This window comes from Notechis scutatus, chromosome 1, assembly GCF_049901735.1.
Source record: "Notechis scutatus isolate UNSWTSFEM ecotype Mainland chromosome 1, rNotScu1.2, whole genome shotgun sequence".
Taxonomy (NCBI): domain Eukaryota; kingdom Metazoa; phylum Chordata; class Lepidosauria; order Squamata; family Elapidae; genus Notechis; species Notechis scutatus.
The window spans coordinates 51487137-51505689 of record NC_142009.1 but is presented as its reverse complement, the minus strand read 5'-3'; the positions used below and the strand labels follow the sequence as shown (position 1 = coordinate 51505689).

The window sequence follows — 18553 nt, the reverse complement described above, 5'->3', positions numbered from 1 at the left end:
CTTGGTACCTAATAGCAGTTAGGCTACCTCTGGTGAGTACATAGAGGGCTGTGCGGCCCCCTAAAGAAAAGCCACCCCACACCTTTACTGACCCACTGCCAAACCAGTCATGCTGGAGGAGGTTGCAGGCAGCAAAACGTTCTCCACGGCATCTCCAGACCCTGTCACGTCTGTCACATGTGCTCAGTGTGAACCTGCTTTCATCTGTGAATAGCACAGGGTACCAGTGGCAAATTTGCCAATCTTGGTGTTCTCTGGCAAATGCCAAACTTCCTGCATGGTGCTGGGCTGTAAGCATAACCCCCACCTGTGGACGTTGGGCCTTCATACCACCCTCATGGAGTCTGTTTCTGACTGTTTGAGCAGCCACATGCACATTTGTGGCCCGCTGGAGGTCATTTTGCAGGGCTCTGGCAGTGCTCCTCCTGTCCCTCCTTGCACAAAGGCAGAGGTAGCGGTCCTGATGCTGAGTTGTTGCCCTCCTACGGCCTCCTCCACATCTCCTGATGTACTGGCCTGTCTCCTGGTAGCACCTCCATGCTCTGGACACTACGCTGACAGACACAGCAAACCTTCTTGCCACAGCTTGCGTTGATGTGTCATCCTAGATGAGCTGCACTACCTGAGCCACTTGTGTGGGTTGTAGACTCCGTCTCATGCTACCACTAGAGTGAAAGCACCGCCAGCATTCAAAAGTGACCAAACCATCAGCCAGAAAGCATAGGAACTGAGAAGTGGTCTGTGGTCACCACCTGCAGAACCACTCCTTTATTGGGATGTCTTGCTAACTGCCTATGCTTTCTACCTGTTGTCTATTCCATTTGCACAACAGCATGTGAAATTGATTGTCAAACAGTGTTGCTACCTAAGTGGACAGTTTGATTTCATAGAAGTGTAATTGACTTGGAGTTACATTGTGTTGTTTAAGTTCCCTTTATTTTTTTGAGCAGTGTAGTTTACTGCCAGGTGGGATTCTTGTTCTTGCAGTACTTGTATGAATATAATTCACTGGAATAGATACAAGGGGTGGGATTCAATCGGTGTAACAACCGGTTTGGTGAGCGCATACTTTGTGCATGCGAGAAGCATTTGAAAACTGCCCATTTTCAGCTCTAAAACTTACCTTCTACTGAGCCTCAGTGAGTAAAACAGCTGATGGGGGTGGGGGGGCAATCCACTGTGCTGCATGAATCAGCTGAGCTGCAAAACATGGAAATAAAGGACAGACTAGGGCCCGGGCAGGTGGGCAGGGCCAACTGATTGCTGGAAGTACCAGTTCGCCCAAACCGGTCCAAACTGGCAGAATCGCATCCCTGGATCGGTCTACCAAACTACTCATATCTTCAGATTATTAACCCACAAAGCAGAGAAGGCAAGGCAAGCCATCTCTGAAATCAGTGATGAATTGCAGTAAAAACTCTACCAAGATATAAATAATCAAGAGTGAAATGATTTTGACTCTGAGGTTCTGGATAAAGAAGCAGATCAAAATGGAGCAATTGCAAAACTAGAGAAAAGGTTGCTAATACCCAAGGGAAAGGAGAATATTTGTATTATATTAATTACTGATTTAGCTAAGGGGGTCTCCAATTCCCAGGCCACAGCACAATGCCAGGCATTGAGCCTTTCAGAAGTGGGCCGCACAAGTGGCAGGTGAGTGCATTTGTGCATATCCCCATTTACGCGAGCAGTGGGTGAGCATGTGCACACATGGTCCATTTGCGTGAGTGGTGGGTGAGCATGCCTATTGGTCATGCAAAGGACTGTGCATGTGCTTGCCTGCAGCATGTGGAACCAACCCCTCCCCACCGCCAATCCACAAAGCTGAAAAGGTTGGGGAACTCTGAACTAAGGAACCAAAGCAAAAGGCATGTGTTTTTATAAAGACTTCATTATCAAAAGTGACCTTGTTGAATGTAGCTGGCAAAACCAGGGAGTCAGAAATGAAGCCAAGGCTTAATGGCTGAAAGATAGAAGATTCTGTTGATGAATAGAAAGCATAATTATAAAGATAAATGCAATATAACAAGTTTTTTTTTAAAAAAATCACTTTTTACAGCCACAATCAATCTAGATTGCACAACTTTCCATTAAAAAAGGTAATATGAGAGATGAAGATGCATGGTGGCCTAGATAGGTAGGGATTCTGAAAAAAAATTTAATATTGGGGGAAGTACCCATTTTTCTGGGGAAGGACCATGGATGGCCCATGTGAGGCCTTTTTCACAGTGATTTTGGATACTGTAGGTCTGTTTGGCAGATCCAGTGATTTCCCTATTTTTCTTTCAGGTCTCTTGTGTAGATGTCTTCTGATAATATGCTCACATGAACTCAGACTTTGTGCTCAATACAGAAGTATTGATGAGCATCCATGTTTGGGATGTGTCTGGCAAACCAGTATTTATGGATACAATCCTTATTGTCTTTAGACAATCATCCTATATCTTTGGATAACTAACCACTTATTGACAACACAGCATAACTTTACAAAGTTGAAAAGCTGCTTAGTTGTATGTTCAAAGGTATTACTTGAACAGGAATTGTTTGTGGTAGGGCAGGAGAGAGAAAGATAGCAATTGTTTACATATGGGAGTAATTTTCAAATTTGATGGATTGCCAAATTAATTCAGTAAGTATAGTTATGACATTATGCTTTATAAACATTTATCTGTGCGCCCAAAAGTTGGGGGTTCTTAATATACAGTAATGTAACTATTATGCATTTCCTTGCATAATTTGGTTATGTGGAATAGTTTTGTTTTTTTTTGGTTGACTTTGTTTACTACAATAAATCCTTAGAGGATATTTTTTGTATTTTAACAATTGGCCAATCCAAGTGCAATCATAGAAAGAGAGAACTGAAAGTTTGGAGCAGTGCTTCAACAGCAGCTGCAGTTTAAACTATCTAATTATATCTTCTCCATCTTGAGCCACGTTATATTCCTACTTAAATTGTAATAATTCTTTCTAAATATTTATAGATCTATGCAGCAGAATATATTCAAATGTATGACACATTGTGAATATTTTGTCCTTTTTTGGTAAAGCATAAGTTGCCACTTCCCAGCATGTTGGAAGTGCCAAAACACAATACAGTGATATTTTTGTAGAAAAAGCACATACCTTTTTAAGCTTGGTAAACCTAATTTCATCTCCCATTTTTAGACTTTGTCACACATTGTGGCCAGCTTTTAGCAACTTGGTCACACTATTCCAGTATAATGGTCACACAGTTCCAGTGGATTTGTGAGAGGGCATTTAACAGGATAATTACACCAAAGAGTTTGAAAAAGGAGTGAAAAGCTTGCAGGTGTACATGCAGAAAAGATTGAAGGAAGTTATAACAAGTTTTTGGCTTGGACTGTTTTATATTAGTTTTTAAAAGACTGCTAAAACTTCTAAAAATGAGCTTGATTCTTCTAACTTGTAAAAAGTTGCTACGATGATGGTCCATCACAAAAATGATTTTTTCTAAGGAAGTCTTTTAGAAATGCAAGTTGATGCTGTCTTTTTAATTAGAAAAAGTATCGTGAAGTGGCACTTTTATCAGAGTTAATTATAAATATTTAATATGATCTGCAGTTCATCAGGTACTATGGCGAGACCCGTGATTCTGTGTGAAAGCAAGTTAAATTAGTGCCCTACCATTTTCTGTTTGGAGTCATTCTTTTGGGTGATTCCCACAGTTATTGCCGTTCTAATCACTGTTAATCTACTGTGGCTGTACTTAAAAAGCTTAAATAATCCTTCTTTCATAGTAAGAAGAATGCATGCAGTTTTGGTCCTGATAATAAAAACAAAATGCATTATGTTATTGAAGATTACAGTTTATATATTTCAGACCATTTCCTAACCATTTTTGAAATATGTAGCACTAATTCTAAGCTTTTAGGACTTGAATGATTTCTTATCTACATTCCTGAATACATATAAATACATAAGTGTCTCTGCATGTGGGTATATAGCATATATATGAGTCATAAATATAGCCAGATTAATATGATCAGTAAACTGACTCATTAAATAAAATAAAATTGTACAAAATAAAAGCAGACATAAATAATTGTCAGCCATTCCAGTACATGGCATTATATGCCCCAACATTTTGGCACCTGTCCACATCTCAATAGTGAGGGACCAATTCTCACCTTGGGTGGGGACATGCCATTCCCTAAGATTGGGGCAGACACTGAAAAGGCTTGTTATTGAATCCCTACCTCCTGGGCTTCCTTAGGACCTACCTTCTCAGCTTTTGCCCACAAGGGTGTCAACCTCATGTCATCATGTCATCATGTGATGCATCACGACTTTTCTTCCTTCACTAAAATGGGGTGGAGGTGGCCAGTGTGTGATGCATCCAGCCCATGGGCTGTGAGTTTGACACCCTCCTCTTATGACAGAAAATGGTCCTGCAGATACCAAGCATACAAACCATAACGGTGCTTTGAAAAACACCTGGAAACACACATAAGTTATGTGAAATGGCTGAAATGGCTGCTTCCCTCAGCAAATAGGTTTGCTAGATTTTGTAACAACTGGAGTTATTGAGTAGTCTTTAAAGGTAGTCCCAAATTCATAAAGTTACGGTAAATCCAAACACTAGCAGAAGGCAGGAGTTACAATCACCTAGGCATCACATTCCAAGCAAGAATATATAATAATTAGTACATCAGATGAAACTGGGCAAAGGTTCTCATAGCTATAACCTCCCTTGCTATATGCAGAAGTATCTCCAGACAATAATGTTTTCCTTTCAAGGCCAAATTCAGAGTATTATGATGACATTGTTTCTGGTTTAAGCATTCTATTTTGTTAGGATTCAGCCTAATCCTAAGCAATTTGCAAGTTTTAGAGCAGATTTTGGCTGAGAATTAAAATAAGTGTAAATATGAAAAAATAATTTTTAATCTGTAAAGTCATGTCAGTTCTTCAAGTTCCATTCTATACAAGTTTGAGTTCAGACCATGAAGACTTTTATGAAAATATATTTTTCTCTGTTTTAAGCAGACAATTTATTTCTATTTTAATTACATGCTTTAAGAAATTTTACACTCAAATGTGTGTTGAGATGCTTGGCTTATTGCTTTTCTAGCTATACATGGACCAAATGTAAAGTTAATTACCATACATCAATTATATAAGTTTCAGTTCCATAATTTCCAGCATGCTGGTTGAGGATTTTTGAGAGTAGAACTTCACAAATCCAACTGGTACCCTGACTAGATTATTAGAGACAAAGGGGTAAGGAAGACTGGGCCAAAATATAGACTGTTTTGTTAAACAGTTAATTTACTATTCTCTTCAAATAAAAATGCAGTTTAAGATTTTTGATGACTACTATATCCATGCTATATTTAATTTCTGTTAGGACTATTTAATTTCTGTTTCCATATCTGTATTTTCTGCTATATCTATGATCATGGATATTATGACATCCATAATTTAAGTGTTTATTAATAAACTAGTCTTTATATAAATAGCAAAAACTGCTTAGCCTAACAATTTAATGAGAGTTTCATATGCACAGAAGAGTACTATATGTATATACAAAGTTATTTTTTTCCTTTCTGATGATACAATATGTAGGTGTATCTTTTTCAAATGATATTGAATGAAACAAAATGCTTTAGATGTGGTTGTCAAAACAAAGGTATGCCTGAATGAAAATAAATTTCTTTAAATGGATTGTCCAAACCATTTCTGACATACAGCAAAGGCCAATCTAGATTATATCAGGAATTTTATAAGCTGAAAATTTTTGAATATTTTTTTGAGATTGTTGTGATAATGATGGGTTTCTCCAAGAACTCATCCTTGGCAAACTGATTTAATTTCACAGGCCATAGATCCTAGATTTCTAAAATAATTTGTGGAAAGTATTTACTGAAATAGGAAGGTGCAGTCTTGAATATTGAAAGACTGCATTCCCAGACAATCTACCAGAGCACAGAATTGTAGAGGAGCCATTGTTTTAGTAAAAAAAAAATGGTCCCACAGGAATGCAATTTACTTTGCACTGTTGATGAAAAGCCATGAGATCTTCATTTCAAATAGCCAATTAAAATTGAAGTTGTCAAAGTTTCTTCAAGACAAGAAAGCTGCAGTAGTGACAGGAAATTAAAGATGCTCTTATATAGGTTAGAGAAAACTACAATCACCAAATAAATATACTAGCATTCTATGTAGCTGACTTGAATCTGTATAATGGCCAACAGGAAAGGTTCTTTCTGTCTTATTTAAAATGGCTGACTGAATTCCCATGGCCTTGAAGGAATTAAATATGAATTTCATACCCTGTGTATATAAATTAATTCTAGTTGTTTGGACTTTTATAGAATAGTTCACTCTGTCTAAACTCTGATAATTTAATTAAAGCAATTCAATAAAATATTGTACAATGATCCTTGGTTAATTTGGATTTTTTTTTTCCAAAACTGAATATGCAAACAAGATGCTGCCTGGTTTTCTTTTTCCAACTTCCGTTAACTGAGGTTACATTTATATATAGGCTTTTTAAAACAAACTAAGTTCTTGGATCGTTTCTTGGAATGGAATACTAAGTTTCATCTCCTGACATTCTTGAATGTCTACAAACCAAGAGAATAGTGAAATTCTGGCTTATTAGTGAAGTAATTTGTTCTCAGCATACTCTATTAAAACACAGATTAGTTTATTCTTGGCCATTATCTGTGAAGCTTTGTGTACTGTGTACTGTTACATTTAGTTTCAGATAGATCTCTATATTGAATAACCTAATATTGATATTAGGAGGGAGCAAATTTAAAGCTCCTTTCCAAGAATATTATCAAGGTGATGGATGGAAGGAATAGGATTTCTCCTATGTTATACAAGTGAGATTTCTGTTTACCATTGATGTTTGTCTACTAAAAAAAGCCATTTAATCAAAACTCGATGAGGAAAACTTTAATACCCACCCAAATAATCCCATCTCTATGTTGGTTGTGTTTCTTCTGATTTAATAAAACAGCTACTTTGTAGATATATGAACTGTTGTTTGCCTTTTTTGAAATAAGTAGAATTTCATTTTCTTAGTTACACTGGAGACAGTGTTTACCTAAAATGTCTGTAAGTGATTAAGGAGTCTATGTCTCTTTTTGTGCATACACTGGTATGTACATCTATCAGAATGTACATACATTCTATCATGGCAGCAAACTGTTTTGGGATGTGAGAAGAATGTGAATACACAATAGCAATAGCACTTAGACTTATATTCCATTTCACAGTGCTTTACAGTCCTCTCTAAGCAGTTTACAGAGTCAGCATATTGCCCCCAACAATTTGGGTCCTCATATTACTAACCTCAGAAGGATGGAAAACTGAGTCAACCTTGAGCCTGGTGAGATTTGAACTGCCAAATTGTAGGCAGCCATCAGTCTGCAGAAGTAGCCTCAGTACTGCACTCTAACCACACAAGCTTATGTACTAAGACTCATGATTTGCCATGAAACTTGGAGGTTGAGGAAACAATGGAGGAGAAGGAGAAGGAGGAGGAGGAGAAGGAGAAGAGGGAGAAGAGGAGGAAGAGGAAGAGGAAGAAGAGGAGGAGGAGGAGGAGGAGGAAGAGGTGGAAGAGGAGGAGGAGGTGGAGGAGGAGGAGGAGGAGGAGGAGGAGGAGAAAGGAAATAGTTGTACTACAGAGATATTCCTATAACAATATTTACCAGATTCTGAGAGCTAAGCAGGAAGATCATACACCCTGATTTTTTTAAAAAATAAATAAATTATACAGCTACAAACATTAAATATTCAAACAGCAGCAGTTATACATTTTATAGCTCATTCTGTGTTTCAGAATTCTAGGCAAACACAGATAGTTTTCAAGTAATCCTGTGCTTAGTATTCAGATGACTTGGTGGTTAAGGTTGCTTCAACCAGATGTGGTTCTGCTATTGAGAACCCTAAATAAGAAAAAATGCTGAGATTTGCAAGTAAGATAAAGCTTATTTTAAGAATACATTTGAATTGGGGAATACCTGGTGGGAATGGGGAAAGGGCTGTGAGGATCTAAGGGGCAGGAAGCAGAGTAGAGGGTGACTAAGGGTGCAGGGAGGCCTTGGGAGGGCTAGGGCTGGCAGGCCTGTGCCTATGCTAGGTATCCCCCCACACCTCTGAGTCATGCCATGTTCCACAGTAATCTGATGTAAACATTTGTTTAACAATTGCTAGGAGCAGGAATGGGAGAATTGTTAAGTGAAACAATTTAGCAGCTGTTGCAACATACAATTTCAAGGGCATGTTCTACTATGATCATATCTCGAGGACTACCTGTAAATAATTTGTAGAGCACATTTTTAAAAAAATGATTTTACATCTTTTCTTTTCTCATGTCTCTAAAAATTAATGATAGACAGGTCAATATGTAACAAGGGGTGCATGGCATTTGTATTCATATATCTGTTCTAAACAATCATTTCTGACTAATTCTTTATTTCAGTGTGATCACTGTCAGCCACTGTACAATGACAAGCCATTCCATCCAGGAGATCAAGTTCATGCTTATAATTGCAAACCTTGTCAATGTTTTAACCATGCTGTAAGCTGTCATTACAACAGTACAATAGATTACTTTCCTAATGAATATTATAGAGGTGGTGGTGGAGTCTGCGATAATTGTCAACATAACACCTCAGGTAATTATCACAACCAAATGGAATGCACATATATTTGCAGGGGCATATGCAGAAGCTTTGTGGTTGGCTCCTCTAAAGTATCATTAATTAGAGGTGGATGTATAAAATGTAGAATTCTATGATGTGAATTATTTCCACCCAACCCAACCTTTTATTGTATAAATCCATGCATTACAGAAAGAAGTAAAAAATTATGTACTAAAAAGTTATAAGTCTGTTGGAAATATCTAGATACAAAATAAGGTGGAGCCTGTATCACTAAGTCTTATACCTGATTCACTTGCATGTGTGTTATTTGTAATGTTTATATTCATTGAAAGATCAATGTATTTGTCACATTATACAATACATAATATATGGAAGAGAATGTTTTGTATAGACAAGATCCCAAATTTGTCCAGCACTGAACTGATTGAAATTTAAAGAATTCCTTCAGATAAAACATCATAAATGGAAAACAAGTAATGAAGTATAATTTGATTTAATAATTTAAATAAGTCATAATACTGTATGATGGTTGTCAAGGAAATAAAGAACACGGAGTTGCTATCAGAAGTCATCATAACATGACTTTGCTTTGAATCAGGAGACACCACTTTAAAGAAGGCATGCTCATTCCAATAAAGGGGAAAGAATAATATGTTGTGGTATTTGTGATTTCCCACAAATTCCCCTTTTAATAGGACCTTGTTGCTCTGATTGTTCAGATGATATGTGTTCAAAAAATACAAAACCTAATTAAATTATAATGGGATAACTGGGTGAGATTAGGCAGTAATTTAGGGATATATTGCACTTCTGTGTCACTTAAAAATAAATACTATTCTTTTTAATCTCAGTGTACTATGAGGAAAAAATCCTATGTGTAACTCAGAACAATAGATACTCTCAAGCAGTATAAATTCTACTAGAACAAACTAATTTGTAAAGCAGTTTTGTTGGCTTTAGTGTGTTCTGACCTGCTGTTCTTCATGTGAAGGGATCCTTGAATTTGCAGAAGTGGCTCTGATCCTATGAATTATTTTAAGGACAGGACAACATCAGTAGAATTCTCTAATTTCCTATAATTGGATTCTGATTTTGTTTCATGCTGAACATTTATAAAACACGAAAACATGTCCTTGCTTAAATCATCATTTTTGCACTATGGTATTTTTTAGAACTTTCAATATTCTTGGCTTTTGTTCCTAGGAGCTAAGTTTATGAATAATTTCCAATTTTAAAAAATAGGTATCAAACAGCCTAGCTTCATAGGAGTGTCATGTTATGTAACAGATGGAAGTTTAATGGAGTAAAACACAGTTTGTAACAGGTTCATTGTTTCATATGCTTTGGATCACTAAATTGGCAGGTAGAGATGAAAGGTGCATTAAAATGGACGTCCTGAAAATTACATAATTCTCTCAAGGGAATTGTATTTAATTTTGAATTATACAGCTAATTTTCATGAATTGGAAGCTACATTGCGTAACCTTTTCTTTTTTGCAGGAAGAAATTGTGAGTTGTGTAATGATTTCTTCTATCGGCATATAGATGCGGATCTCTCAGCTTTGGATGTTTGTAAACCCTGTGAATGTTACTCAGCAGGCACCAAAAATGGTAGTTGTTTTTGCAATAAGGTAAGTAGCTTTGTCCTCAAGTTAACTTTAAAGTGGCTGCCATTGGCACTAATTCCCTTTATCAAGATTGGGGAAAAAATGAAGAGGGGTTCACCAAGTTCTTGGGAATTTCTTTTACTATTTTAGATTTCAATATTTCTGCTTTGCCAGATTTTTAAAGGTGAAAATGGGATAACAGTATTCAAAGAATTTATGAACCATGTTAGAGATACTATGATAATTGTAGTCTTCATCTCAACCTTTAGTGAAATATGGAACTTTCTTGTAAGAAGGGATGTAAAGGTGGTTATATAAATATCAGTTTAGCCCTGAGAAAGGAAGGGAGGGACAGACAGAGACAGACAAACAGACAGACAGAGAAATAGACTCCATCAGGTTGTCAACATTCTATATTATAACTTGAAGCAATAGAGTTCTGAAAATCCTACTGGAGTTACTTTCCTGACTTACCCTACCTCAAAGGACTGATACCCTGCCAAGACAAATAGGTTGCCTGAAAACATGTTGCCCTTAGTAAGTCCTACTGTTTTCAGAGAAGCTCCCACCTGCATAAATGTTTACAAGATTGTACTCAAATATTATCTATAAAAGAATGAACCAGATGATCCACTCCCACTTTCCTTACTTCATCCCATGGATATAGGAAAACTGATTGTCAGATTCCTTTTGACAAAAGAATGTATAGTTCAGGAGACTGTTTTTTGATGAACCATAAATGTTGTGCCTCTGAGGTTTGAACCGGGGCAGTCAGCAGATGTAGGCTCGAGTAAGGAGGAAGATCTGGCATTGAGATTCGAGCCTGCATTGCTGAGCGACGTTGAGAGGAGTCTGGGGGAAGAGGAGGAGTTGAATCTGAGAGATGAACCTGATTTATTAGAAGTTTCAGAGACGTCTTCCTCTTCTGGAACTCCCTCCCTGATTGCACCTCAGGTGTTAACTGTTAATCAGGAAAGTGTATCAGAGGATTCCAGCTGTGATGAAACTGCCAGATGCTGGTTGGATGCCAGAACTAGGAGAAGATTGAGACGTCAATCTCAATTAGAAAAGAGACGTCCAGCAAAGGATTAATTAATGAGACTGACACGCCCTTTCTTAGAGGATATAAGGGAGCGCATGACTTTGAAATATTTGCTGGAAACAAAGTGAATCTTGCCTTGGAAAGACTTGTATCTAATTACTGCGTTGTGAGTTACGAACTTTACAGAATTGCCGGACAGATTCTAGGAGGATTGCCAAAGGACTGTGATAACAGAGCAATTCAATCTTCTGACTCTGGTTTTGTTTACGTAAAGTATTTTGAACTATATAACTTGAAGTTTCATCTGTGGATACAAGTGGGACAGAATACATAAATATTGGGATGTATATTAGAAAAGGGGTTGTTGATGGAATATATTAAAAATCAGAACCTGAAAAAAGTTAGGAAACTGCATTTATTTTGAGAAGGAAAATTGCTGGCATCCTATATTGCTCATTGTGTATGAACTTTTCTAATAGAAAGTTACCTTATACTGTCAGTTCATCAGTGACTTTAACTCATAGTTTTTATAATTTGGCTTTGAAATATATTAAGAAAGGGAAAAAAAACCCTGTTTCTTCCTATATATTATTTTATTTACCATAATTAAAAAGACTAATTTCATATAAAAAAGTTACCAATGACTTTAAACTCTTGATTTTCATTTGCAGGTAAGCAACATAATATATTGATCAACCCATCTCTTTCAAAGAGCAAGAAAGCTATATTGAAAGTTGGTTGAAAATTGGTTCCTTAACACATCTTGGCACACCAGGGCAGTGATGAGAAATATCTTGCCTTGGAACATTCTGATATATTCCTTTTTCTTTCGCATTATGTATATTTTTCTGCTCACTGAGAACAGTCTTTAACTGGTATCTTAGATTGTTCAAAAAACCATTAAAATATATGAAGTTTTGATATAGCAATAGCAACTTATATAACACTTCACAGAGCTTTACAATCTGGGTCCTCATTTTACCGACCTCGGAAGGATGAAGCCTGGTGAGATTTGAACTGCCAAATTGCAAGCAGCCGGCAGACAGCAGAAGTAACCTGCAATACTGCATTCTAACCACCATGCCACCAGGGCTCATCTATCCATGAAAAGCTCATTGCTTTTACAATCCTTTATCCTAAGCCAGCAATGTGAAATACAACATTGCTGACATTAACCTTAAGTAATGAGTCTGATTTTGTGTTCCTCATAAAGATGTCTGTTAGGCCAAGACCATAAAATCTTTCCAGAAGCAATTGAATATCACAGGATGTACAAAAATTAAATAGATGGGAAATAAATCCTTGCTGATGGTCACTCATGCCATGGTGCCCTCCCATTTGGATGACTGAAATGCACTTATAAGGGGCTGTCTTTGAAGGCCACATGGAAACTTCAATTAGTCAGACACACACAGTGATGAGTACCCCCAGGTTTATCCATATAACACCTCTCTTGTGTCAGCTGCACTGACTTCCATTTTTTCCCAATTCAAGGTGATATTTATCACCTTTAAACATGATATGGCATACAGCCAGATTTGTCTTCAGGACTGTCTTTTCTTAAAGTCATCTCCTCATTCTACCAGGTTAGATAGGCTGAGCATGCTCCTAGTCCCTTCCCTTAAACACTGCCACCTTATTAAGAATGCCTTTCTGTGGAAGCCCTGTCCTAGGGAATACTCTTCCTCCTGAAGTTCAGCAGGCTTCTATCCTCCTAGCCTTCCATGAAAGCACTGAAGATCTGGCTTATCCCTCTAGGATGAGATGATTGCATGTGGGAAGCTTGATTGGGCACTAGGGTTTTGATTTTAATGTTTAGGGTTTCAATCAAGTTTATATATATATTTTATGGGAGACACCCAGAATGTGACATAAAATGGGTGGCTATATAAATGTTTTAAATAAATAAAGCCAATGCTACTTCTGAAATTGCTGATTATTCCACATTGCTAATAGCTAACTGTTAAGTTGTTCTAATTGCAGGTAATAAGGCAGTTGCACATTTTTCTTCTTTTTCTTTTGTTTAATTTTAAAGCTGAAGCTCAGAAAGAGTGACAAATTAGGTGAAACACCAAGATGATATAAAAAAGAAAATAAGGAAAAATGGGCTGGTCTGTATAGCTCAATAAGGCATAAATAGACTGTAGCAGTAAAACCAAGATAGAGCAGAATGATTAAGAGGCATTAAAAATAGATTAATAAGTCTGGAGAAAATGGGCAGAAATGAATTACATGAGATAGAAAGGCATTATTGAAGGAAGTGTTTCCAAGGCTGACCCGTGGAAGATGGAATCGTAAGGAATAAGGTCCTGGCTCATGAAAATTAATTGTCACGTCACAAGGATAATTTTCAAGAAAGTGTGTTTAAATGGCTCAGAATACACTTTTGCTGCATAATTTACCATTCTGAGCAGTTCATCAATGCTTTTTTGTAAAGAACCAGTTATATGTCATTTAGCCTAAACGAAGATACAAAATTCCAGAAGAGAATAAGTATATGGGTTTTATCTTTATAGATTTCTTTTAAAAAGGAAAGCCTTCAGTTTACAGAAAATAATACTTCTTTTATTATAAAAGCACTTTATTCACAACTGTGTTCTGAAATATGTATTTCAGATGGATTTTTTTAAAGAAAGATACTCATAATCCAGGATGCAATTCCAATAAATTTTCAATAAATATGCTTAGTAAACATGAGCATTGTATGTACAACAGCACTGAAAAAGGTGACTTATGACCTTTTTTCACACATACGATCTTTGTAGCATCCCCATATTCATGGGATCAAAATTCAGATGCTTGGCATGACCTTATGACCATTGCTGTGTCCAAAGGACATGTAACCTTTTTGCAACCTTTTGACAAACATCAATGAGGAAGCCAGGTTCACTTAACCATGTTACTAATTTATCAACTGTGGTGATTCACATAACAGCTTTGTCAAGAAAGGTTGTAAAATGGGGCAACATTCACTTTACAAATGTTTCATTTAACAACAGAAAATTTGGGCTCAATTATGGTCATAAGTTGAGGACTGTTTGTACTTTTCTGGAAGATCCTGAAGATGTGGTTTTCTCAGCAGGTTGATATGGAGCTTGGATTGTATTAATTGTGTTTACTTCCACTACAGGGTGGGAGGAGGAGGCACTAGGAATTTTTGTTCAGATTTTTAATCTGATGATTATCTAACCTACTAATACACTCATTTCACTAATAAGTATGTACAAGGCAAGGGAGGAAAAGTGCACTCAACATTTGACCACACTTTTTGTATCTTTTTTTAGATTGGAGGAAAATGTAATTGCAAAAGACATGTGTCTGGTAGACAATGCAATCAATGCCAGGAAGGATTCTACAATCTGCAAGAGTTCAACCCTGATGGCTGCAGCCCCTGTAGCTGTAATGCCTCTGGGACAGTTGATGGAGATACTACCTGTCACCAAAATTCAGGCCAGTGCAAATGCAAAGAAAATGTTATTGGTAAGTGCCTACATCCAGACGTCTTTGCTTTTTCAAGACATAAAATGCTTGATGCCAGAATAATTGAAACCCAGATTAGACATGCAGATTTCATGAGAATTTATACAAATCTGATTTAGCAGCATATAATTACTGAGTACTACCAAATTACAGTTTGAACAAAGTATAATCTGCTCTTCAGATTTTTCTGTATTTATCAGAATTTGTAGATATCCCAACAATACCCATTTCTGAGTAGTAAAATATAACGTATTATTTGCTTAAGATTTATTTTGGACAGCAGCATGCTTTTCATAGTGAAACTAATCTAATGCACTTTTAGATAAGTGTCTATATCAGCTTCCAAAGGGTAAATGGATCTTTCCTCAAAATATTTTGTACTATAGGCTTCCTTCTCCCCTTCCTTCCTTCCTTCCTTCCTTCCTTCCTTCCTTCCTTCCTTCCTTCCTTCCTTCCTTCCTTCCTTCCTTCCTTCCTTCCTTCCTTCCTTCCTTCCTTCTTTCCAGCCAGCCAGCCAGCCAGCCAGCCAGCCAGCCATCCTGCCTCCCTGCCTGCCTTCCTCCCTCCTTTGCTCCCCGCCCCTCTCTCTTTCTCTCTCTCCTATGAAATGTAAAGGTCAACAGAAATCTATAGAATCTTATGTACTGCTAGGATTTGTAATCATGGACCATGCAAATTTAATTTTTTAATTCATCCTCTGGGCTATTTATCATTTTTAACAATACATGTTTTTTGTTTTCTATTCCCACAGGATTTTCCAGAAATTAGATTTGATTATAGCAATTTATTATTTGTAACAAATTTGAGGGAAGCTACAACTATGTAACTATGTAAATTTATCAAGTTCCCAAAATATAAAGTGCATATAATGTTCTTTGAAATGTTGATAAATGGGAATAATATGCAAGAGTGGCTTTGTTTGTTAGTGTTTGATGAAAGGAATGATAACTCTACATCTCTCATACTTTTTAAAAACATCACACATAATATTAATAACCTTTTATTAGAATCTGTTTTGTTGTAGAAATAATCTCACGCTTCCTGGACAAAAAAAGGGTTAAAATACCAACAATCTTTAATTTCCCTTTAGGATTTCTGAATACTGGTTAGGGTTTTGGTTTTAATTCCACTAAAAAAATATTTATTTCAAAACTCTTAAGCAACTAATGTATAACCTGGGAGCAAAACCTATTCTAGACTTAAGTATGTCCAAAGGTATTTTGGGGGGATGGGAGGGGAATGTTTGTTTCTTTGCTATAAACTAGACAAAATGTAATATATATATATATTGTATGTATGTATGTATGCATGCATGTATGCATGTATATATGTATGCATGTATATATGTATGTATGTACAATATATATAAATCTTAACATAGCTTTATTCATCTCCCAATTTCTAAGCAAAATTATTAGATATTACAATTTCAATCATTTAGTTACTTAGATTTAATAATCCCAATTATGTATAATTTTTGAAAAGCCATTAACAGGAGATAATACACACACACACACACACACACACACACACACACACACACACATATATTCTTAAGTTTTTGCGGGTACTTACATGTATGGTATTCAGCTTTGTTTGGGTATTTTCCCATGTCATTATAGTTGTGCTTTTAAAGTTGTAGCAACGTTTTGGCAGAATCTCATTTGCCATCATTGGGCTTCTGTATTGTGTTCGTCTGTGAGTCAGACTTTTACAGTTGTTTCAGTTTTAAATTTGGGGCTAGCCTACTGCTGTGCCAGAATGGTTTTTTCTTCATCCTGATTGGTTGGGAGTCTTGGTCTGTGTTTATTGGTCTTGGAGTTTGCTGTGTTCTGCTTGATTGGTGTTTCTAATATCTTCTGTTTATTTTGTGGCTTTTTTTGTGTCTTGAGTGGCTGGCAACATTGTGTTCCTGTATTGGAGGCTTTTGGTGCAGCTTGGCTCCAATACAGGAGCTCCAACTAAAAGCCTCCAATACAGGAACACAATGTTGCCAGCCAATCAAGACACAAAAAAAGCCACAAAACAAACAGAAGATATTAGAAACACCAATCAAGCAGAACACAGCAAACTCCAAGACCAATAAACACAGACCAAGACTCCCAACCAATCAGGATGAAGAAAAACCATTCTGGCACAGCAGTAGGCTAGCCCCAAATTTAAAACTGAAACAACTGTAAAAGTCTGACTCACAGACGAACACAATACAGAAGCCTGATGATGGCAGATGAGATTCTGCCGAAACGTTGCTACAACTTTAAAAGCACAACTATAATGATGTGGGAAAATACCTGAACAAAGCCAAATACCATACATGTAAGTACCCAAGAAAACTTAGATATATATATATATATATATATATATATATATATATATATATATATATATATATATATATATATATATATATATATATATATATATATATATATATATATATATATATTATATATATATATTATATATATATAATTTTATTTTAAATTGAGGAAAAATTTAAACATGCACATTTCCATAAAACTATTTTATATATTTGTTATTAACCATTTGAATTTTGAAAACAGAAGTTAAAGTTAGCACAAATTCACTAAAACCCAATTGTTGCATAAGATACATTATCTTTAAGGTGTTCTCATATATCTTTTTCCTATTTGATATTTAAGATTCTTTTCTAATTGGAAAATATTTGTTAAAATAATAAAAATTAAAGACATCAAGCTTAAGTTTTCATCATTGGGCATAAACAGATGTTTTCTAATACTAGGGCAGATAACAAGAACTTAATATGCCTATAATTTTGTTAGGAAATTATAGTAAATGGGAGGTTCTGTTTTACTCCCATATTTACTATAATTTCCTAACAAAATTATAGGCATGTTAAGTTCTTGTTATTTGCCCTAGTATTTTATATGGAGGATCACATATATGTGAGTTATATATATAGCACTGAACAAACTGAACAAAACTGTACATGGGTAGAGGTAGACTGTGACAAAGGCATTTGAGTTTGTTTGGGTAACTATCCTTGGAGCTAATTATCTAGTACAAGGTCAAAACATATAGAATGCATAAAACTTACAAATCATCTTGAAAATTAATAAGGATAAAATGATTGGTACTTAATATATTATTCTAATGTGTAACTGTACAACACATGCATAAACAGATATATGTATGTACCTATATAAAAGACCTTGGGGAAAATGTTTGCCTAATGTTTGGACAAAACATTTCTGTCACTGGAGTACTAACATTAAAAGTTCTTACTTAAGTACTTGCCTTACTTAAATATTGTTTATCTATTCCATATCAAATTTATATTTCCCCATTTGTTTGGGAAAGCAGTATATAAAGCATTTCCTCCCATGAGGTAGGACATTAACTTCCATATTTAGTAAGTAAATATGTAAGCAATCGGATGTACCCACCATTGCTCTTTTTTAACTGCTGAACAAAATATTGCAAGAGTCTACATGAAAGATATGTATTTATTTTAAATAAACATGAATACTTTTTAAAAAATGTTGGTTGTACAGTACAAGTAACCTTAGAGGCGATTGTCACTGTATCAGTTTAAACAAGCTTCATAACAGAAAATGTAACTAAGCACTGCAGTGTTACAGAGTAGGCCCTATTCAAGTTAGCACAACTGTTAAATCTTACTAATGATCCTATCACTACTAAAATACATTAGCACCAATAATTTTATTAAAGTAGGTGATTTATCTAGAATAAAAAAGGGAGAAGAATGTGAATTAAATGCCAAGCGTGTTAACTCCCCT

General features: G+C 35.9%; 1 protein-coding gene across 2 annotated transcripts in view; it reads left to right on the top strand.

Moving 5' to 3' along the window:
* USH2A (usherin) overlaps positions 1-18553 on the top strand; it is a 502972-nt gene that overhangs the window by 68901 nt on the left and 415518 nt on the right. For both annotated transcript variants that reach the window (XM_087963894.1, XM_087963886.1), the window contains exons 10-12: positions 8459-8654; positions 10143-10273; positions 14576-14771. In XM_087963894.1, the coding sequence (XP_087820020.1) occupies positions 8459-8654; positions 10143-10273; positions 14576-14771 (523 nt within the window). The remainder of the gene's footprint in view (positions 1-8458; positions 8655-10142; positions 10274-14575; positions 14772-18553) is intronic.